General features: G+C 39.4%; 2 protein-coding genes across 2 annotated transcripts; both read right to left on the bottom strand.

Annotated features, from left to right (window-relative positions):
- Positions 1–2884: 2884 nt before the first annotated feature.
- Positions 2885–9590, bottom strand: LOC119902544. The gene is made up of 5 exons (XM_038718808.1): positions 9159–9590; positions 6362–7362; positions 6072–6227; positions 5748–5846; positions 2885–4480 (listed from the first exon to the last, which is right to left on the bottom strand). The coding sequence occupies exons 1-5, from the start codon at positions 9325–9327 to the stop codon at positions 4181–4183; spliced, it is 1725 nt and encodes a 574-aa protein (XP_038574736.1). The 5' UTR covers positions 9328–9590; the 3' UTR covers positions 2885–4180.
- Positions 9591–11267: 1677 nt separating this feature from the next.
- Positions 11268–16484, bottom strand: LOC119902543 (zinc finger and SCAN domain-containing protein 12-like). The gene is made up of 2 exons (XM_038718807.1): positions 16201–16484; positions 11268–13606 (listed from the first exon to the last, which is right to left on the bottom strand). Exons 1-2 carry the CDS (start codon positions 16373–16375, stop codon positions 12771–12773), a joined length of 1011 nt encoding a protein of 336 aa, XP_038574735.1. The 5' UTR covers positions 16376–16484; the 3' UTR covers positions 11268–12770.
- Positions 16485–20728: the final 4244 nt, after the last annotated feature.

Below are 20728 nucleotides of genomic sequence, written 5' to 3'. Positions count from 1 at the left end.
GCAATTGCAGCTCTTTCGTGTCTCTTTTACTACAACTGAACACTGAAGAAGACTTTTTTATGCGTCTATCCTGACTGACACGTCGCTGTGGTTGTGACTTGTCAATCAAAAGGTAGCCACGCCCAAAAGCATACCCTGTTTTACCGTTTATTTTACTTGGAATGGGAACATAATTAACACATTGAAAATGATGCTGTATTGAAGAAGACTTGAAACTAGAGATTGAGACCGTAAACCCATTTGGAAAATGTCTCCTGAGGTAATACATCAAGTGAGAAGTAGGGTCTTTTTATCATAGGCTTCTATGCAATCAGACTTCTTTTTGCAACCAGTGAAAGAATGCAGGTTTAAGGCACTTCCACATTGGCTTCACTTTTCAGACGTAGAGGTTAGATCTTGGTTTACATACATGCACAAGGCCTTTGTCAGAAGAATAAAAATGTGTACTCTATAAGGACTAGTACTGTACTCACTGCACTCTCATTCCATTCAGAGGCATTCATGCTTGGTTAATAGGGACACAGTTCAGTGATAAATTAAAAAAGACCAGTTTTCCAAACAAAAGTGACAGCGTAAAACACGACAGACAATCATCCATCCAGATGTGTTGATCAACACTGTACATTCATTGCTTTTGGTTTAATGTTGAGGGGAACAAATTAGCTTTCTTTTAGCTTGTGCAGGGAGTATTGTCTTTAGCAACTGCACAGTCTAAGATTTGGCAGCCAATACAAGAGACATATTAATTATATGAATTGCAGAATATCTCTATGAACACCTTCACCATCTCATGATTAATTACAGTGGACAGAAAAAGTCTACACACCCCTGTTAAAATGCCAGGTTCTTATGATGTAAAATAATGAGACAAAGATAAATCATGTCAGAACTTTTTCCACCTTTAATGTGAACTATAATGTGAACAATTCAATAGAAAAACAAACTGAAATCTTCGAGGGGGAAAAATGAAATGAAAAATATCTTATAACTGTGGATGTGGTTGTGTTCAGAATTAACCAATCACATTCAAACTCAGGTTAACTAGAAGTCATTACACACCTGCCATCATTTAAAGTGACTCTGATTAATCACAAATAAAGTTCAGCTGTTCTAGTAGGATTTTCATGATATTTTCTTAGTTGCATCTCTGAGCAAAAGCCATGGTCTGCAGAGAGTTTTCAAAGCATCAGAGAGATCTTATTGTTGAAAGACATAAGTCAGGAGACGGCTACAAAAGAATTTCCAAAGCATTAAATATACCATGGAACACAGTGAAGACAGTCATCATCAAGTGGAGAAAATATGACACAACTGTGACTTTACCAAGAACTGGACGTCCCTCCAAAATTGATGAAAAGATGAAAAGAAAACTGGTCAGGGAGGCTTCCAAGAGGCCTACAGCAACATTAAAGGAACTGCAGGAATTTCTGGCAAGTACTGGCTGTGTGGTACATGTGACAACTATCTCCTGTATTCTTCATATGAATGGGGGTAGGGTGGCAAGACAGAAGCCTTTTCTTCACAGAAAAACATCCAAGCACAGCTGAAGTTTGCAAAAACAAACATCAAGTCCCCCAAAAGCATGTGGGAAAATGTGTTATGGTCGAAACCAAGTAACAACTTTTAATTCCAAAAGGTATGTCTGGTGCAAAAACAACACTGCACATCACCCAAGGAACAGAATAGCCACAGTGAAGCATGGTGGTGGCAGCATCATGCTTTGGGACTGTTTTTCTTCAGCTGGAACTGGGGCCTTAGTCAGGGTGGAGGGAATTATGAACAGTTCCAAATACCAGACAGTTTTGGCACAAAACCTTCATGCGTTGGTTAGAAAGCTTAAGATGAAGAGGTAGTTCACCTTTCAGCACGACAATGACCCAAAGCACACATCCAAAGGCATGGCTTCACCAGAAGAAGATTAATGTTTTGGAATGGCCAAGCCAGAGCCCAGACCTGAATCCAACTGAACATCTGTGGGGTGATCTGAAGAGGGCTGGGCACAGGCGACGTCCTCGCAATCTGACAGATTTGGAGCACTTTTGCAAAGAAGAGTTTTGACATGATTTATCTTTGTCTCATTATTTTACATCATAAGAACCTGGCATTTTAACAGGGGTGTGTAGACTTTTTCTATTCACTGTATATGGGCATCCAAATTAATTCAAAACCTTTTGTAAAGTCTTCCTTGGCAGAAACAACACGCACGGGTCAAGGTTTTCTAATCTGTTTAACCAGAATGCAATAGGCTCAGTGGACAACCTGTCTGTAAGCTGTGAAACGGTACAGACCGGGGACACGGAAACAATATCAACAGTTAGCCTTATTAACATAATTTAGAAAGTTTGTAGTGAGATGTAAATATGGGCAACAAACTTTAGTTGTTAGTTTTAATATTGACTCCAGTTTGTCATATGAATACAACTTCTCAAGCTCTTCAGTGACAGAACTAGCATTGGGATTCATATTTATTATTTTACACTGGACCTGGCTTGGTCACTTTCCATTTTGTGACATCACATCCAATTGATCTTTTCTGAGGTGGAAATTAACTCCCATTCAAAAACGACTACAGACGTTACTGTAGGTTCTATAGATGTTTTTTTCTTCTTTCTGAAAATGTAGTTTCTTTATCATTTTACTCTCCCTCAAATACTCAATTTAATCAAGTCTGATGAACGTCATTTGCTGACTCTTTAAAGCCGCACTAATTACTAATCATCACCAACTCTGCAGCTCTATGGAACCTTTGGATTGTTTTTAGCCCAGAGATTTCAATTTAAGAAATGCAGCTTTCATTCATACATTCAAAGAAACTGTATAATAGAATTTGCTCTATTCAAATTGGTTTCTAACACCAGGCAATTAAAATTATGTATCCATTGAATTTATATCCAAATCAAAGCTTTAATTTTCATGAAACTGAAAAAATAAAAATTATAAAATATTCTGTCTCAACATTGACATTTTCACAATTTTTCTTAGACTGTTTGAAGTTCAGTACTAATTCCGAACATTCTCATCACATGCTAAACTGTCAGTTTATAAAATGTATAAAAGCAGTCTTTTTTTTCCTTTTCCTCAGAAATATTCATATAACAATTTAGCTACATGTAAATAAAATACTTAAACCTACAGCAGATGTATGAAAATACAGCATGCTTGAAAACTTATACAGCTTATACAACACACTGTGTGTGTGTGTGTAAACATACACACAGAGGGGGGCCAAATAAAAGGAGAAACCTCAAATGCAGATGCTTCCATGCACCTGTGCTCACTGAACGGTTTGAAAATCAATATAATGCTACGGCCTTTACAGTCACCTCAATACTAGGGCTGTCACTTTTAATTTAAAATAAATTAAAATAAAGTGGCCTCAGTTAATATTCGAACTGTAATGGCCATTCAAGATTCACAGTGTCTAAGCGCAATACCATTTGAAGTAGTTTGACGCCCTGTGTACCCTTTAGTGTCATTTTTGCTGCTTTTGGTGCTCTGTAGTCAAGTTAGCAAGAAGAAATATGAAACATCCAGTTACACTTTTAAATTAAATAGTGGTTAATATTGTAAAATGCCACAATTTGATTAGGTTTAGGCACCAAAACTACTTGGCTAGTATTAGGAAAAACATAGTTTGGGTTAAAATAACTGTTACGTGACTTACGTAAGTTAAGTAATGTTATGCAACATGACTAAAAAGAATCACCTGGTCTCCCTGGTGCAAGTCCAGTTTCCGACCCACTCATCCACTCAAACGACAAATAAGGGCTTTCCCCAGTGCACTGAACGATGACGCTAAAGGCTGCTATGTGCGTTGGTGCCAGATGCCAAAATGCGTGACAACAGCCCTGGGAATAAGAACCGGCTGACCTATCAGTAAGCTAAGCTAGTAATGTTATGTTGTTTACTACAAAAATGGAGGACACTAGCAAGCTATGCCACCCCGAGTTGACAATCACAACACCGAGGCAGTCAGTGGAAGTATTTGGGGTTCTACAGCAGCAATCTTACTCAATTAGTCAAATGCAAAACAAACTTGATTTTTGGAAAAGGTGACAGCCCAAAGACACTTAATGCTTATTGTTTCTTTCATTAACCAGAAAACATTACTGCTCCTAAATGTAACACACTAACAAAACAGCTTTTGTATGAGTAGAGTCAAACGTCTCGGAGCAATTGCTTAGGTAAGGAGTTTGTTTTTCAGACTGATGTACTTGGATGTTGGTTTTGGCTGCAGCGTATCAAGTCCTACAAACAGTCTTTGAAAGACTTCAAATGTTTTGGCAAGTTTGTGAGGATAATCCAGATTTAGGGCGTAGATCAGGCCGAGGAGAAGGCAGCAGGCTCTGGACATGTTGTCCAGCCCCGTCAGCACCGGAGTTCCATCAATGATGATTCCCACAGCGTCTGGCTTGTTACAGACGTAGATCCTCATGCTCTGCGTTTTAAGGTCCTGGTGCACTTTATCCTCCGCTGTTCTCTGAAACACATGCAAATAGTTGTTTCCACAATTTGATTAAAGTATAAATGGAATTTCAAAAGAATTCATGTTATTGGACTAAAACATTTGAAAGCTTGATCACAATTTGAATTCAGATCTAATATATTGAGGGTAGTAATAAGCCAAAATGAATCAAACGGTTTCACTATCCCACTACTTGCAGGCTGCACTTTATGAATCCATTAGGCTGGACCATTTAGGGAAAATGTCAAATTGCATTATTGATTAATGTAACGGCTGTGCAACTACAGTGCCTTTAAAAACTGTTGACCTCGTAGGAGTTACATGCATAATGGTCACTTGAAGTCTGTTTTGACAAGGTCAGCTGACTTTTTTAATTCCAATTGGGGACTATAAGACTTACACAAACCCCACACTTTGTTATCCTTATTTAATTCCATTCCATTTTATTTTAATTGCATAGTTTGACAAAGGCTGGACTTGGTTAATATGCATGTCTAGAAGAAGAACATTTACTTCTTATATCCTTCCTCATTCATGTATCTTCATAAAACACTTAATTGATGGAGCTCCAAAGTGTTCAATGCTGAATAAATAAATAATTATGAAATAAATTCTGTGGTCATGAAATAAAATGTCTAAAATGAAATTTTAATTATTTATTGATCAAATATCAATCAATCCAGTAAAATAAATTGATTTTATGAAAATATGACAGTGAGTTGAGTTTGAATAATTTCTTCAACAATTTCGCAAATTGCTGGTTCATTTAAATATTATACTCAGTTTGTTCAAATTATCTTTTCACAATATTTCCCAGATTTATTCAACATTTTAGGGTTCTCTCAGGACTGTCAAGCCAACAGCAGAGTATGGCAAGCAACCGCAACAACTGCTATGTTCATACTTTCTTTACACCTCAGTGCGTGTAAAATAAATAAATTAGTGCTTTGAAAAATTGCACAAGCATAACTAGGGCCGTAACGTTTCAAGGACGGATCACCATGGGCTGTCCCTGACCCAACATCAGATTTGAAAGCTGTAAGTGTTAGCGTGTTGTATGTTGTTTTACTGTTTATTTTGTTAACTTTTCTTTAGCATATTGTGCAGCTAATGTGTCTAGGCTTTGTGATGCTGGAGTAAAGTTGTAACATAATACTGAGGGACAATGTAGAGAAACTGTGTGAACGATAAGCCTCATTTGAAGCTCACTAAATAACAAGCGTAGTGTGTCGGACGCCTGCAGCTGTTAATACTAAAAATACAGAAATTAGACAATACTTACATAGTAGTCAGAGATGAGCTCTTCCACACTCTCCCCCATGTACTCGATGAGGCACCTCAGAGTCACGTCCCTCTTCTTCACCACTGAGGCTTGTGGGTCCTACAGTTAATCCCGGGATCATTAATAAAAACTTCTCCTCAGGAAACTCCATCCCAATCTAAACCTCCTTGTTTGTGTCACTTTTTAACAAGAGCTTTGTTCCACTCTTTCAGCTCATTTTCCCCAAAGACTGTAAAATTCTACATTTCTATTCTACATGCATCATATTTCTCTAGCTGAATTACTTATTTGTCCTTGTTAACTTTTTTAACACCTTGATCTTACCTTTGTCAGGTCGATCAACACAGTTTTCATGCGCTGTCCAGCAGCTCCTCCCTTTGCGCTGAATAATTCCAGGAACTTTGGCGTGTACCTGTCCAGCTGGGACATAAACGTTGACTCCAGCGGGATAGTGTTGCACCTCCGAAACTCCTCATTTATCTGTACGACAGGACTTTGTCAATGATTATTAATTATGAAGACTAATCCAATCCTTCTGCAGTAAGAACTAATTGTATGCACAGATTGTAAATTATCTGCATTTCCTTGTTTGACAAGAGGACCAGTGTATTTACCTGTAACGGATCAAAGAGGGCGGGCCATCTCTCTTTGAGTTCTGCCGCCTGCATGGACTGGCCGACCACTTCCCTTCTTCTACAGCTGTATGTTTTGGACATCATGGTATTTATCATTTGGTCATTGTCGTTTGTCTTGCTAGCTGCAATGAGCTCAAGTCTCACATTCTCCAGGCTGTCATCTGTCTCACCGGCCGGGTTTGAGGGCAGGTAGTTCACCTCCGCTTTCCTTGGTTTCTTGACATTTTTGTGAGGTTTTCTGTCACCTTCCTGCTTGTGTTTCAGTGTATTTATCAGCAGTTCGGGTTTTCCGTGTGCTTTAAGTTTGCTCCGGTAGTTTGCACATTTGTACTTCAGGCTTTGCTGCCACCCGTAACATCCGTTAAAAGATCCAGGCTCCCTCAAGCAGGGATGCTTCTCTATGAGTGCCTGTGCAACTGCGGCCCTCTGTGGCTCATTAGGATAAGCCGTGTAGGAAAACATGGCCTCTGCCAGGCGCTCTAAAATGTCAGTTTTGACACTTGGTAATGTCAGTGGGCTTCCATCTTTTAGAAACTTCTCATTGCCTTGCCTCAAAGCCATCTCAGTGTTGTAGGAGAAGGTTGGTATGGGAAAGACAGCAGGCCACAGGCTCTGCCTCTCAGTGTCAGGGGGACTGGGAATCAGATTGTCTTGTGAATCCACAGAGAGCAGATCATCTACCGACGACAGGTCAGATGTGTCAAAATTGCGTTCCTGAGGCACCGTGGTCATTATTATGCTTGGTGGCATGTGCACTACTTTGAGTGTGTCTTTGTCCTTCAGATCACTTGTAGACGTTAGTGTGAAGAAGTCATCAAAGTCGGCATCCTTGTGATGAAGACCTATGTTTGTGGTGATGGAAAAAGCTTGTTGAAACACTTTAATCAAGTCCTCCACAGATGAGGGGAGGCCGTTCTGGAAAGTTATCTTCTTGATGTCGTTACCGATGATGACTCGAAATCTCATAGCTTGTTGCATATCTGCAAGTAAAGGAAAATTTCTTCCTTCAATTAATCTGTTGTGAAAACACCAGCAGTGCACAAGCAGTGAATGACGTTTTACATCGATTTTGCTGGATATTAGACCGGTCGAGACCATAAGTTTAGGAATATCAAACTGCTTTTGCGTTGTCTGATTTATTTGTTAACATCCTAACTGTGATTGGATGTAAAACTTATTGCTTTAAATCCAACCAATAACCCTAATTAAAAATGTGTTGTTCCCATTAACGACTGCCCCCCCCCTCCCCGCGATGGTAAACATGGAAAAGGAGTGTTGAATAAAGATGCTTACATTGATTTCAGCTCTTAGTATTTGTATGTGGGTGTTTTAATGGGAATGTGAATTTTTCAGATCAATTTGAGAAGTACCTATGATCACGTTTCACATTTTACTGTGTGTCATGTAATGTGGGGAACTGGTCTTGGTCTTGACTACAACACTAGTAATAGGTTACCGATTACAAGTTACCCTATTTAAAATTTATAATTAATAACTTTAATTACTTTATCAAAGTGATGTAACTTATTACATTTAATTAAATTTTGATTACTTTTAATGTTTTAATGAATGTTTTCAACTCTTAACCATTTTCAGAAGCTGCAAAATCAAACATGCGAACCAAATCAAAAGCATCAGAACAGAAACTTTATGAAACAGCTGTGACATGCAAAACAACAAAATTATTATTCAGCATATTGCCGAATTTTACAGAAAAATTTCAAATGTAACCCCCCCAATATCATTAACATTTTTATAAGTAACTTTAATTTAATTATACTTTTTCCCAGTAACTGTAACTGATTACAGTTAAATGTATTATGTAATTCATTTACATGTAACTATAGATATATATATATAATAATATTTCACTTAACATAAACTTTGTGGGGTTTTTTTTTGAAAATTACAAAATTTATATACAAACATGGCTGCATATAAGTCCTTAGGTCTTTGGTAACAAGAATAAAAATTACTTAAAGTAAAATACATTAAATTTAAATAAATAAGTGGTAAGAAATTATAATACAAGGGGAGAATTCAGTTTATGTTCAGCTATTTACTTCATTGGGAAAGTGTTTTAGGATATCATTTTTTTTGTTCTTTAGGCGTTTATTAGAAATTGGAAAGGATTTCATATACAATTTAAATTCAGTTTAAAAATAAATATTAAGTTATGCACTTGTACATAAAAAAAACAAAAAACAATTTAGCTAGACATACAATCATATTACATCAGCGTTCATCCTTCTTGCTTCGCAATATCAAACCAAATGTTATGTTCAATGTTAAGACATCTTCAGTTCTAAACATCACAGCAAAGTAATGGGATCGCATTTCCTGGTAAGCATGCGGGATCCTCGTGCCACGCCCACGACACATCTGGGAATATCACCAGTTCATTTGACCACCACACTAACAATTCCGGCCCTTGTCTCAAAAATAACACCAGATTCGGTTTCGGGAAATGATGCATCGGAGCCATAGACTGTGTATAAAAAAAGATCGGAGCCCTTCTTTAACTATGACGATAACACTGCTCACATTTTACACTTTTATTCTGAAGGCCATAAATGCTTAACTTCCGGCCTTGACTTAGTTTGGCGCCATGCAGCAGCTGGAGGCTAAATTACCTTTTCTCAAACACTGCAGAACCTGTTTTCCGGCTGTTCAGTACTATAGTTTAAAAGGAGTACCTTGTCAAATAATAAAGGGCTGGGATGTGGTTTTACTGACACCAGCAGAGTCTGAACAATGTTTAAAAACTTAGGCAAACCTGCTTTGTTGATTCTGAACTCCGACCTCTCGTCTTCCAGCAGCTTGCGCTGGCGATTAATGTCTTCTTCATAGTTTGATATAGTTGTTTCCAGCAGCCCGAATATCTCCTCAACAGCCACAGCCAGCCGCTGGTTGATAAAAGACTTCAGTGTTTGCAGTGTGGACATTTTGAGAGGGAAAGTAGCATGAGAGAAGCGTGGTGGAGGAGTTGTCCTGCTGCAGACTCTTCTTCTTCTTAATGCCGACTTGCAACCACACGCAGCATCATCGCCACCTACTGTTTAATTCTTGCGCTTAGTCCAGTTTGGTGTGTTGGTTTCAACACCATCTTATCTCATAGTTATTTGCAAAAAATTGTTTTTAATGTCCACTTGTTTAATTCCTTCACGTTCCTGCTCTTCCACCTTAACACCTGTCTTTCATTTAAATATTCTATAGCAGGAGTTTTATTCCCTCTGCCATAGTACTGCTCAACAAAAGTATCTGCTAAGTAACAAGAAAATTTGATTGGTGCCAATTTGTGCATAAAATGTGCTGATCTATGTTGTTAGGTATGTTCATGCTGTTTAAATGCGAGGCTAAAAGGACAATAAAGAATCCAATCTAAGTATTAAGAGCTTACAAGTAGAACATCTTTTCCATTTAATTGCAGGCCTCACGTGTTCCAGTGAGATGTTTTCCAATAGATGCATTTAACTTTGTGTGACCCAGTCTAATTCTGCTAAACAAACACTGTACTCTCCTGTTCTTCCCGGTTTCCTCCTCCACTTTCTGCTGTAATGCTTTCTTTTTGCTATCATTGTGTGGACCAGAGATTAAATCCTACCCATTAATCCCGTTTGTCTCACAAACAGCATTCTACTGCCTCATCCGCTCGACGGGCTCGTTTATGTTTTTATATAAAAGATTATGAATTCCAGCCTTCCTGAGATCTTTCTTGTTCATGCAAACTTATTACAACTCATGATTAGAGGCAACAGACTCCTTAACCTGGCAAAACTCTCATAAACCAGCTGGATGTTTTCCTATTATCTTTAGCATGCAATTTAATTATTGGAATGACCAAGTCTTCTTCTGCTGAAAGTGACTTCTTACTTTCACCAACCTGTTAGGAAATAAAATGATTATCATTTAAATTGTACAGAAACTTTCCCCTTCTTTTAGCATTCCTCTGCTCTCAGATTATTTCATTGATCTCTGATTTGCCTAATGGGACTTGTAAATCTACAGCACCTCTCTGTAGAGCCTGTTTTGCTAACCTGTCCATCTCCTAATTTTTCTTTCAGACCTATATGTGCAGGAACCCACATAAACAGATAATAATAAACCCACATTTTATTTATACAGTGCTTTTCATGATACTAAATACTTTACATTGATTAAAATACATTAAAAAGGTCATTACAACACACTAAATTATATATGGTGAATGGTCTGTAATTGTATAGCGCCTTTCTAGTCTTTCCGCTCACTCAAAGCGCTTTACACTACATCATATTTACCCAACTCATGCATTCATACACAGTAGAGGCTAAGGTGCCAATACTGTGTGTGTGTGTGTGTGTGTGTGTGTGTTATTAGCATACACACAAAGTCTGAGATGCACACACGTGCAACAAGACAGAGATGTCATAGCAAGCCCAGAGCAGTTGGGCGTTCATGGGCTTGCTCAAAGTTACCTTTGGCAGCGCCCAGGTGGTGAACTGGCGCCTCTCCAGCTACCAGTCCACACTCGATATCTGTGGTCCGAGCTGGACTCGAACCGGCGACCCTCCTTATAGACTGAGCTACTACAACTGAGCGGTTACGACTTCACATTATGTTTATCATGTTAGTTCATTTTGTTATGTTTTAAACCAAGATTCTGTCCATATCTAACACATTTTGCCTTTAAAATGCTCTGTCACTCAGTAAAAAACATGTTTTCCTAAAAGAGTTGACACTGACACTTACTTGACTTTGTAGTCGATCCCAAATTCCTCATGAATTGTTCTTCCAGTTCCAGTAGTCTAACGACATGAAGCCCCACAGCACAAATGCAAAGTGACAAATGGAAACAAATTTCATTTAGAAAAACAACACTGGAAAAAATTACACTAAAACATTATTTTAAACGTAATTTACCAGATTTTATTTACATGTATCGATCAAGACAATTTTACAACCGGTTAGTCTCATAAAAGCATCTTTAAACCTTTGGATAAATGCAAAACTGCAGCATTACCCACATAAAACACTGACATGTTTTCTTAGTTTGTAAAATATTTAGTGGTTCACCTGAAGACTGTAACTGTAATACTGAATTATTCTCTACTTCTTGCTGATTTTGAGAATCATTTCCATCACGGTCAGCAGCTCGTTCACTTAACAAGTCCAGCTGTCCGTTTTTATTGAAAGGTCAACGACTAGTCAGCCTTGTAAATAGACAAATCAAATATACCCACCAAAGTCCTTCAAATATCTACGGAGGACGTGTCACTGTACGTCACGTCTTTGCGTGTAAACACAATTAACCTCACAGAAACAGATCCACAGCACATGACCAGCATGAGTTCACCTGTCTCAATGGAAATGGGGACAAAACATAAATTTGAATATGAACATCACCTTTAGCAGATATGGCGCCTGTTTTAGAAAGCAGGTTTAACAAACTGACTAACTGAGTTGTTTACCTGAGTTAGTTCAATCAACTTTAATCCTGTGGATATAGAAATATGAATGTAAGCTAGTGGTGATCTTAAAGGTGTTTCACCTGCACCACAATCATCCTCATCATTGTCTGCAACATCATACCTATGAAAGAAATGTTCCAATCAGTGTGACTAATCAAAACATGACAAATGATCAGTTACAGCCTTAATGTCTACACATATGGAAGCTTTGCGTTCCATATATGTATATCCATGACAGCTGCAGGCTCCGAGTGCGTTTAAATGACCGCTCTTCCTGGAACGGAAAACGCAGAGTTTCCTCCATCTCAGGGTTAAGGAACTCAAGAGTTTTCACACAACCTATTTCTGAAACAGGGCCCCAAAGGTGAACACGCAACCCCACATGTCACATGAAAGTCTACCAAGTTGTCACAATTTTGACAAATCCCCACCTCCCATGATCCAGATGAATTATGCACACACCCACCTCTTGCACACGTGCGAGGAAAAAGGCGCCGGCGTGTGACTCCAGGCACATTTACAGTGAGGAATTTCACCACATTTCTCCAAAGTGTAGAAAAATATTAACATTCTGAGAGTTTTTACATCTTTTGTTGTGTGTAAAATTATACTGAAACCAGGATATCTCCACATAAATGTATTTGCAGAATGCCTGTTGCTGTGCGCGTTTGTTGAAAATGACATGTACAACTATTGTGTTACATACCATTCCCACCCACGTACAGGTACGATGACACCTCACATCGTGGTAGGTAAATAAATATGTTCACCTACATACACAAAAGCCCTGAGTTGGATGGTAAAAAAGCGATAAGTTCACTGCTGCTGACAACTTTTCCTGAACCAACAACGCGACCGCTTCTTTTACTGCTGCCGCCATCACTTTGAGTTTCTGACGTGTGACTGTGTTACTGAATCTGAAATTTAATTCTGTCTTCTCAGAATCCTTTTGTCAATCTCTCACCAACAAAGTTTTCCCTCGTGTGGACAGTCATGTGTTGCGTCAGATTTCCTTTTTGTGCAAATCTCTCACCACAAACAGGACAACTACAGGGTTTCTCCCTCGTGTGAACTGTCAAGTGTTGCGTCAGATTTCCTTTCTGTGCAAATCGTTTACCACAGAGAGAGCAACCAAAGGGTCTCTCTCCGGTGTGACATCTCATGTGTGCCTGCAAATGGTGCTTCTGGCCAAACCTTCTGCCACATTTTGAGCAACTAAACAATTTATTGCCAGTATTACGTCCCATGTCATTTACAGGAACTCTATTTTTCATAGTACTTAAATCTGTCTGAGGTTTCCTGATCTCCTTCCAATCGCAACCACTGTCTTCAGTCATAGCTTCAGAAGAGTTTGACGTATTGTCATCAGATCCAGATAGACATTTAAAACCAGATACTAAGTTTTTGTCTGGTTCTGATCCTCCACAGTCCTCTCCATCTGCTTCTGTTTTCATCGGTTCGGTTGAGCAGCTGGCTGGAAGCTCTGCCTCGCTGTTCTCCTCAGTTTGTCTTTGATGAAGCTGTGAGGAGATTGGTTTCTCTTCATCATCCTCACTCTTCACAGGGACATGAGTGAATGGGAACTTGGGGATGTCCTCCTCATGCAGTCCTTGCAGCGGGCTCCTGACCTCCTGACTATTACAGAAATCCTGTTTTTCCTCTTTAATGTGTAGGTGCTCTGGGTCCTCCTGTTCCAGGCTATTGCTCCACTCCTGCTGCTCAGAAGGAACCTCTTCTTTAATCACCAGCTGCTGCTGGACTTCTGCAGAAACCACTGAAATACAGACACACACAAAGTTTTAGTTAATCCAAGTGGCATGCCTTTATGTAACGGTGATGAGCACCTGGCACTAGGGGTATAATAATTCTTCAAATCCACGCAAATCCTGCCCGAACTTTAACGTTTCCCACATGTAGACTTTACTCGGGTGGGCCGCCCAGGTAACAGGTATTAGGCTACATTCCAAGACGCGGACACAGTGGATATTTTACAAGCATGAACCAGGTAAAGCGACAGTAAACACAAAACCCGTTGGTTTCGATAGGCTACATCATTAACAAGCCTCCTCCACATGTGGCGCACGGGTTTTGTGTCTTTTCGGCAACTTTATAAAACGTACTGCTGATGGAGAAGGTCAGCGGAGCAGACACTTACAGAGAGAGAGAGAGACAGGAAGAGGCGGGGCATGAAGGTGTGTTTGCAGCAGAGGTGTGAGAGTGTGGGAAAAAGAAAACTGAAAGGAAACAGAGCCGATTCAATTAGAAAGTAAACACTAAAATAAGGTGGAGAATGTAGCAGAATTAAAAGGGTGAAACAAGAAATAACCTACTACAAAAAGAAATATACCCTGCTAGTAGGATTGCAAAATCAAAATTCATTGAAAAAAGATAGATGTAATTATTTCTAAAATTCACAACATATTTTTATCTAATATTCTGCTTCAAACCACATTTGTTGGCATTGATGTTTCAAAAACAACATTTCCACTGAGGTTTGCTCTCCCGCTTGGCACACACAAAGGGAGGAAGCCCCTGTATTAACAGGACTTTCTAGCAGAAATTTAACGGCACCATAAATTACAGTTATATAACCACAATGAAAAAAATAATCTATTTCGGATGTGACATTGTTACTTTAGTTTCAGCCACTGGCATTTGCACGAGGTCACACCAAACTTCTGCACTGGACTGTTGTTAAATATTTAGTAATAAAGAATTATTCCTGGTTTACCATAGACTGTATACAAATCAGTTTTGGTGAAAAGCAAATTATGTTTCAACTCAAAAACACAATGAATGAAACTGGTCTACACGGCGTTAGCTCGTGATAACAAAAGGTTAAACAAAATAAAGTCACAACATCAGATGCTGGGTGGTGTAAATATATTTGTTCTTTGTTTTTATTGGAAACATCTACATTTTTAATGGCATATAAAATATAATTTTATTTTTTAACATATTAAATGTTTTTTTGTCTTATAAGTATATATTGTTTAATATTTTATGTATAATATTTAACATGCTGCCCTCTTGTTCTATTTATATTTGTGTGTGTGTGTGTGTCTGTTTGGTATGACACAAAACTATGCACAAAACTGATTGGATAATTCCTGTCAGCCTGGCTTCAATTTGAAACTGTTTATTTAATTGTTGCAATTTAGGGATGACATGATCAGACTAATTACAGTCAAGATGACCCACTAGGTGCGTTTGATTCATAGACTGTATGGTTTGATTTAATGCGGCACTGCGCAGCGCTGACTTAACATGATGCATGCTGGACTTAAAACAAGGCATGCTGGTTAGAAATTGCGCATTAAGTCAAACGCACCTATTATGGTGTCACCATGGCGTCATACTGCTCCCCAGTGGACATGCAGAGTGCATGCAGCTTTGCAGTGTTAAATCTGCCACTTGGCCTCTTGCTCTCTGCTTTGTCCTTTTCCACTTGGTTAGTGGTTCAGCTCCTGCTTGGAACAGATCTTTCAGCACTTGTACACTAGAAGCTGTTTCTGATTGCTTTAAACAAAGTTTGAAGAATAAGTTGGGGGGGGGGGGGGGCAGGTAAGAAATAAATGGCAGAAAAACCTAGGCAGAGGTTTCCATGTGAGGCAGGCCTCAGGGAAGGCTCAGTGAGTGGAAGTGAAAAAATATTACATTAGTTATCAAAAAAGGAGATCACATAAAATAGCCTGTGTGTGTGTGTGTGTGTGTGTGTGTGTGTGTGTGTGTGTTATTTGGTTGAAGAGATAGGAACCGTTTGTCCCACTTTATCAGAGTCAGAAACTAATAAATGTCTCAGGACAGACCTTTTTGTAATGCATTTGGTGTCTGAAGTTATGTCAAACAGCAATATTAGGCTATCCTGTCTCAGTTGTTGAGTGTCTATGGGATCATCCAACATCATCACGATCCCACTGGCATCCAGGAATTGAGCAGGTGAGGGTGGTGCCTTTTCCACGCTTCGTCTGAGGGGAGGCCCCATAGTCTCAGACTTAAAAACCCCTGGCCTAAGGTAATTTAAAACCCCGCTCGCTTTGCTATTGGTGCAGATCTGGAGCACTGGCTGTCCAGCAAATGCACAATGCGCTTGGAACTTGATGCTTGCAGCTTTCATTATCATCATCATTATAATAATTAGGTTTTCAAGGGGAGAATCTGCAGAATTGTTCTTCCTTCAAAGTTGACTTAATGCGGACCTGATTAGCGACACCTGAGTCTGGCTCTCTCCTGAAGGGTAGACCGAGGAATGTGTGGGATGCACACGTTTCCTCGTTTTGATAGGCTCCCTGTTTCTGTGTGGGAAATGGCGTATGCATCTGGCTCCAGGAAGCTGTGTGTGAATAAAAAACGTGTTATTTTGCAAACCTGCTGTGAGCAGCTTCTCCTCAGGATTTGACACTGTATCCAGCAGCTTGCGATGGCGGCTCTCCATCTCCTCCTCAGACTCGGTTATTGTTTTCTCCAAGTGCACAATGATCTCCTCCACTGCCGCAGTTAGCCGCTGGTAGATGAAAACCCGCAAACTCTGCAGTCTGGACATTTTCCTCAGATGACTGGTCTGCAGATTTAACAAGAGGACTTGAGAGCTTCTCTGTTGCTATTATGAACTAACGTGCGTCGCTGCGCTTCCTCTTCCTCTTTATTGCTTTATGGCAGATTGCAACCATGACATTTAAAGGTGCATACCGCCACCTACTGTACCGGAGTATATAGCATGAACTATGTTCGTTGGGACTACTTTATATCAAAATAAATAAATAGATAAAAACAAAACAAATAAACAACCTAAAAAAAAAACTTAAATCCTATTATATAGCCCTATATTTTTCAGATATTGTACAACAGCTTTCTGTGCATCCTTTACCCCATCTCCTGTTGTTGTGCCTAATGAAACTTAAAGGTTCCACTTCCTTCCTGCCTGACTTCTTCTGATTTAGCCTCGTCCTCTCATCCCTATATTTCCTACAGCCGAATAGTACATGTTCTACACTTTCCTTGGACCTACATTACTAAACATTCATCTGATTGACCCTCTATGATCAAACCTTCGCCTGGTTAAAACCCTAAAACGCTCTCCTCTCTTCTGTTCCTTTTAGTCACACCCTGAGCATTAATAGATATTTGCAAACTGTAATATTTCCTTCCACTTTTTTCCTGCCATTTCTTCATCATTTCTTTTTTGATTATCGCCTTAGCTTCTACTTTTCCAAAGGGTATATTTATGACATTGTTTGTCCTGGTTGATATTTTAGCTATTTTGTCTGCTCCCTCATTCCCTTTTATACCTATGTGGGCAGACCAAGCAGAATCTCAGATCTATCCGTAGTCTCTGTAGTCTAAATACACATTTCTAGCATTAAATCTTCTCTACTAGATTTCATATTTTGAATGCTATGGATTCAACACAACACACCACTCTGTCTGGCTTTACTTCCTCTACCCACTGCAGTCCTACAACAATCGCCATCATTTCTGCCGTGACGCCTGATCAGGTAATCTTTTCCCAATGCTTACATTCATTGTTGGTATATAATATCCTATTCCTACCTCGTCCTCTTCATCTTTAGATCCGTCTGTATACATATCTAAGTAACTGTAATATTTGCTCCTTATGTACTCACTTGCCAGATGTCCTTTCCCACTCTCTTCCCATTCGCTCTTTAGATCCAATGTATTTAAGTCTATCTAATTTTTTTGAAATAACCTAATAGGTGTAGGGGAGTTAAACCAGGTATTATTTAATCTATATTCTTCTGATTTAGTCTTTGTTACCCAGCCAAAGCCATTATCTTTAAAAGATGTACACTCCCAACATTCCTGAATAATGCTCTTTGCGTGGTTTTCATAACCATCCACGTAAGCGACTCCAGCATGTAAGCATGAGTTTATCTTCTCAGGTCTGAGGGCACTTCTCTTAACTTAACCTGGATTGCTTTAATTGGTATTGATCTCATTGCACCTGCACAAATCCTCAATGCTTTGTTACTAACTCAACTTCAATAAATGTTTTAGCTGTTGCTCCATATACATAGCATCCTTAATCTATTGTTGACCTCGTTAGAGCCCTATAAATATACATTAATGATTGTTTATTTGCTGCTGCACTTCCTCTTCTTCTTTTAATACATTTCTGGCTGTCAGGTGAAATGCAGCCCTCCATTGTCAGTGCTCTGATGATTTTAATTTAATATGTTTATGTAGGCTCTCAGGCCAGAGTGTGACTCAATTTAACTCTTTACAAAGCAGTTGTCTTTCACTGATGCACACTGAACAAAATTATAAATGCAACACTTTTGTTTAGGCCCCCATTTTACATGAGCTGAACTCAAAGATCGAAGACTTTCTCTATGTACACAAAAGGCCTATTTCTCTCAAATATTGTTCACAAATCTGTCAAAACCTTTGTTAGTGAGCACTTCTCCTTTGCCGAGATAATCCATCCACCTCACAGGTGTGGCATATCAAGATGCTGATCAGACAGCATGGGTATTGTCAGAGACATTTTAGAGGAGACATGCCACTCAATGACATCCTCAATACAAATCTATGGGGAAAGCCCGTAACGGTAAAGATGGCGGTCATCCCGTCCCTCCTGCTAGAAAGCCAATCATCTGCTATTAACAGCCAAAGCGGGAATCATATTTCAGCCAATCATGAGGTTCCACTGACGCATGCGTAGTAGAAGTATAACTGGTCGGGAAAAACGCTTTTTAAACCTTATTTTGGGGTAAAGTTGTCAAACTTTTTCAGCGAGCATTATCAGATTTTAATGCTGATTCCATTCATGTAGTTTTTAAGTCTCGGTGACCTGTATAAGTGCAGTTCTCTATCCCCATTCATTTAGATAGGAGCCCGGTCTTGTTAGTCCAAAATAGCTGCCAACGTGTTGCCAAGACGGCTGCCGAGTGGCAGGACTTGTCTAAAAGGACTTTGGTATTGTACCGATGTGCCTTAGGCTGGCCACAATAAAAGGCCACTTGAAAATGTGCAGTTTTACTGTACTGGAGGGGTCTGGGGGATCCAGAAACCAGTCAGTATCTGGTGTAACCACCATTGGCCTCATGCAGTGCAACACATTTCCTTCGCATAGAGTTGGTCAGGTTGTTCATTGTGGCCTGTGGAATGTTGGTCCACTCCTCTTCAACAGCTGTGCGAAGTTGCAGTCAGGTCAAGACCCTGATAAGGATGACGAGCATGCAGATGAGCTTTCTGAGATGGTTCTTGACAGTTTGTGCAGAAATTCTTTGGTTTTACAAACCGATTGTTGCCGCAGCTGTCCGGGTGGTGTGGTTACATGTGGTCTGCGGTTGTGAGGCCGGTTGGATAGAAATTAACATTCAATTCACGGGCAACAGCTCTGGTGGACATTCCTACAGTCAGCATGCCAATTGCACGCTCCCTCAAAACTTGCGACATCTGTGGCATTGTGCTGTGTGATGGAACTGCACATTTTCGAGTGGCCTTTTAAATAGACACTGAACTTAGGGGGGTACTTACCCCACACTACTCTACTTTTTTAGCTTGCTAAACCAGCTAGACCATGGGCCACAATTTTCGGCTAAAAATGGGCCACGTACTCAAATATTCTTACACATCGGGGTAAAGCTTGTTTAATATTAAATATTCGTCAGTTTTCATGGCTGTCACCATCAATAGCTCTGTGTCAAAGCCTCGATTGCTCCTAGTTTTGGGATATGTTGGAGAAATAAATTAGGCAGACGTTTCACAGTTTTGATCACCTCAAAATCACCAAAGATGACAATGCAGTCAAGAGTGCAATGAAATGAATCACACAAACTGAGCTAAGTGACATCTACCAACAACAAAACACTTTAAAGCACTTGCCAGCATACAGTGCAGCTGTTGTCGACAATATTAAATCTCCTCACCTCGAATGTCCAGTAGGAGTCCCCCAAGGCTCCACACTTGGACCAATTCTGTTCTCTTTATATATCAATGATCTGCCTACAGTATGCCAAAACGTCTATCTTCGTCGTCTAGTACAGTGTTTCCCAACCCTCTCCTGGAGGCACACTAGTCCTGCATGTTTTAGAGCTCTCCCTGCTCCCACACTGTTTACCGTCCTAGATGCAGCACTTCACTGCACTAAATAATACTTTAACATAATTAAATTGTACTTAATTTAATAGATGGGCACTTTACTGCATAAACAGCACTTTAAATTCCATTACCCTGTCTACAAAACTGTGGTGTCTTTTATAATATGATGTTGAAAATTGTGCTGTCTCTTAAATTGTGTTGTATCATATATCTAATTTAATGTTTAGCTGTGTTACCTTGTACTTTGACGACCTGCCGGCAGACCACAGATGTATAATAGTATAGTATATGTATAATGCTGAAAAACTAAGATGTCCATTAATATGCACTGTCCCTTTTAAATAAATAAAAAAACAAATAAATAAATAAATAAAGTTGAAATATCTTAAATAACGTAAGTGCGCAACAAGCCTGATCTGATCTGTGATATTTGGTTTACTCATGCATATTAGCGTCTTTTTTGATCGTGGGTGTCTCAGCTGTACTCAGGTACTGTTCTAACTGTGCCCTATACATGAGTACAGTTGGAACAAAAATGCTTCTTGTGTTTATGAGCTAATTGTGGCACATATTAACTACTTATGGATGTTACTGATTATTGATATTTCAGTAAACAAGTACAGAAAATGTCATATGAAAAATCACTTCTTCTCAGTCCAGAGTTCTGGTGTGGTAATGGAAAAAGCAAAAAGTGTACCGACTGTACCCGGGCTACCCTATGTGGGGCTTGCATATTTTGATAGTGACAAAAGGCGTGCCGGATCCAATCAAATAGGTGCTTGTGACAAACTGGGAGGTTCCTGGATACTGTTCCGACAGGATCACATTGCAT

This window comes from Micropterus salmoides, unplaced genomic scaffold (assembly GCF_014851395.1).
Source record: "Micropterus salmoides isolate LMB-PRFRI ecotype aquatic unplaced genomic scaffold, ASM1485139v1 Ms_hic_scaffold_14, whole genome shotgun sequence".
NCBI lineage: Eukaryota > Metazoa > Chordata > Actinopteri > Centrarchiformes > Centrarchidae > Micropterus > Micropterus salmoides.
The sequence above is the reverse complement of the archived record's forward strand: the minus strand, read 5'-3'. Positions and strand labels throughout refer to the sequence as shown.

Bases quoted from the DNA above. Each gene is read 5' to 3' on its own strand.
- LOC119902543 (XM_038718807.1), bottom strand. From the start codon at position 16,375: ATGTCCAGACTGCAGAGTTTGCGGGTTTTCATCTACCAGCGGCTAACT. The intron at 13,607-16,200 runs GTTTGCAAAATA...TCTGTATTTCAG, and splicing joins GGAGAAGCTGCTCACAGCAG to TGGTTTCTGCAGAAGTCCAG.
- LOC119902544 (XM_038718808.1), bottom strand. From the start codon at position 9,327: ATGTCCACACTGCAAACACTGAAGTCTTTTATCAACCAGCGGCTGGCT. The intron at 5,847-6,071 runs GTAAGATCAAGG...GATTAACTGTAG, and splicing joins TGTTGATCGACCTGACAAAG to GACCCACAAGCCTCAGTGGT. The intron at 4,481-5,747 runs GTAAGTATTGTC...CATGTGTTTCAG, and splicing joins AGCTCATCTCTGACTACTAT to AGAACAGCGGAGGATAAAGT.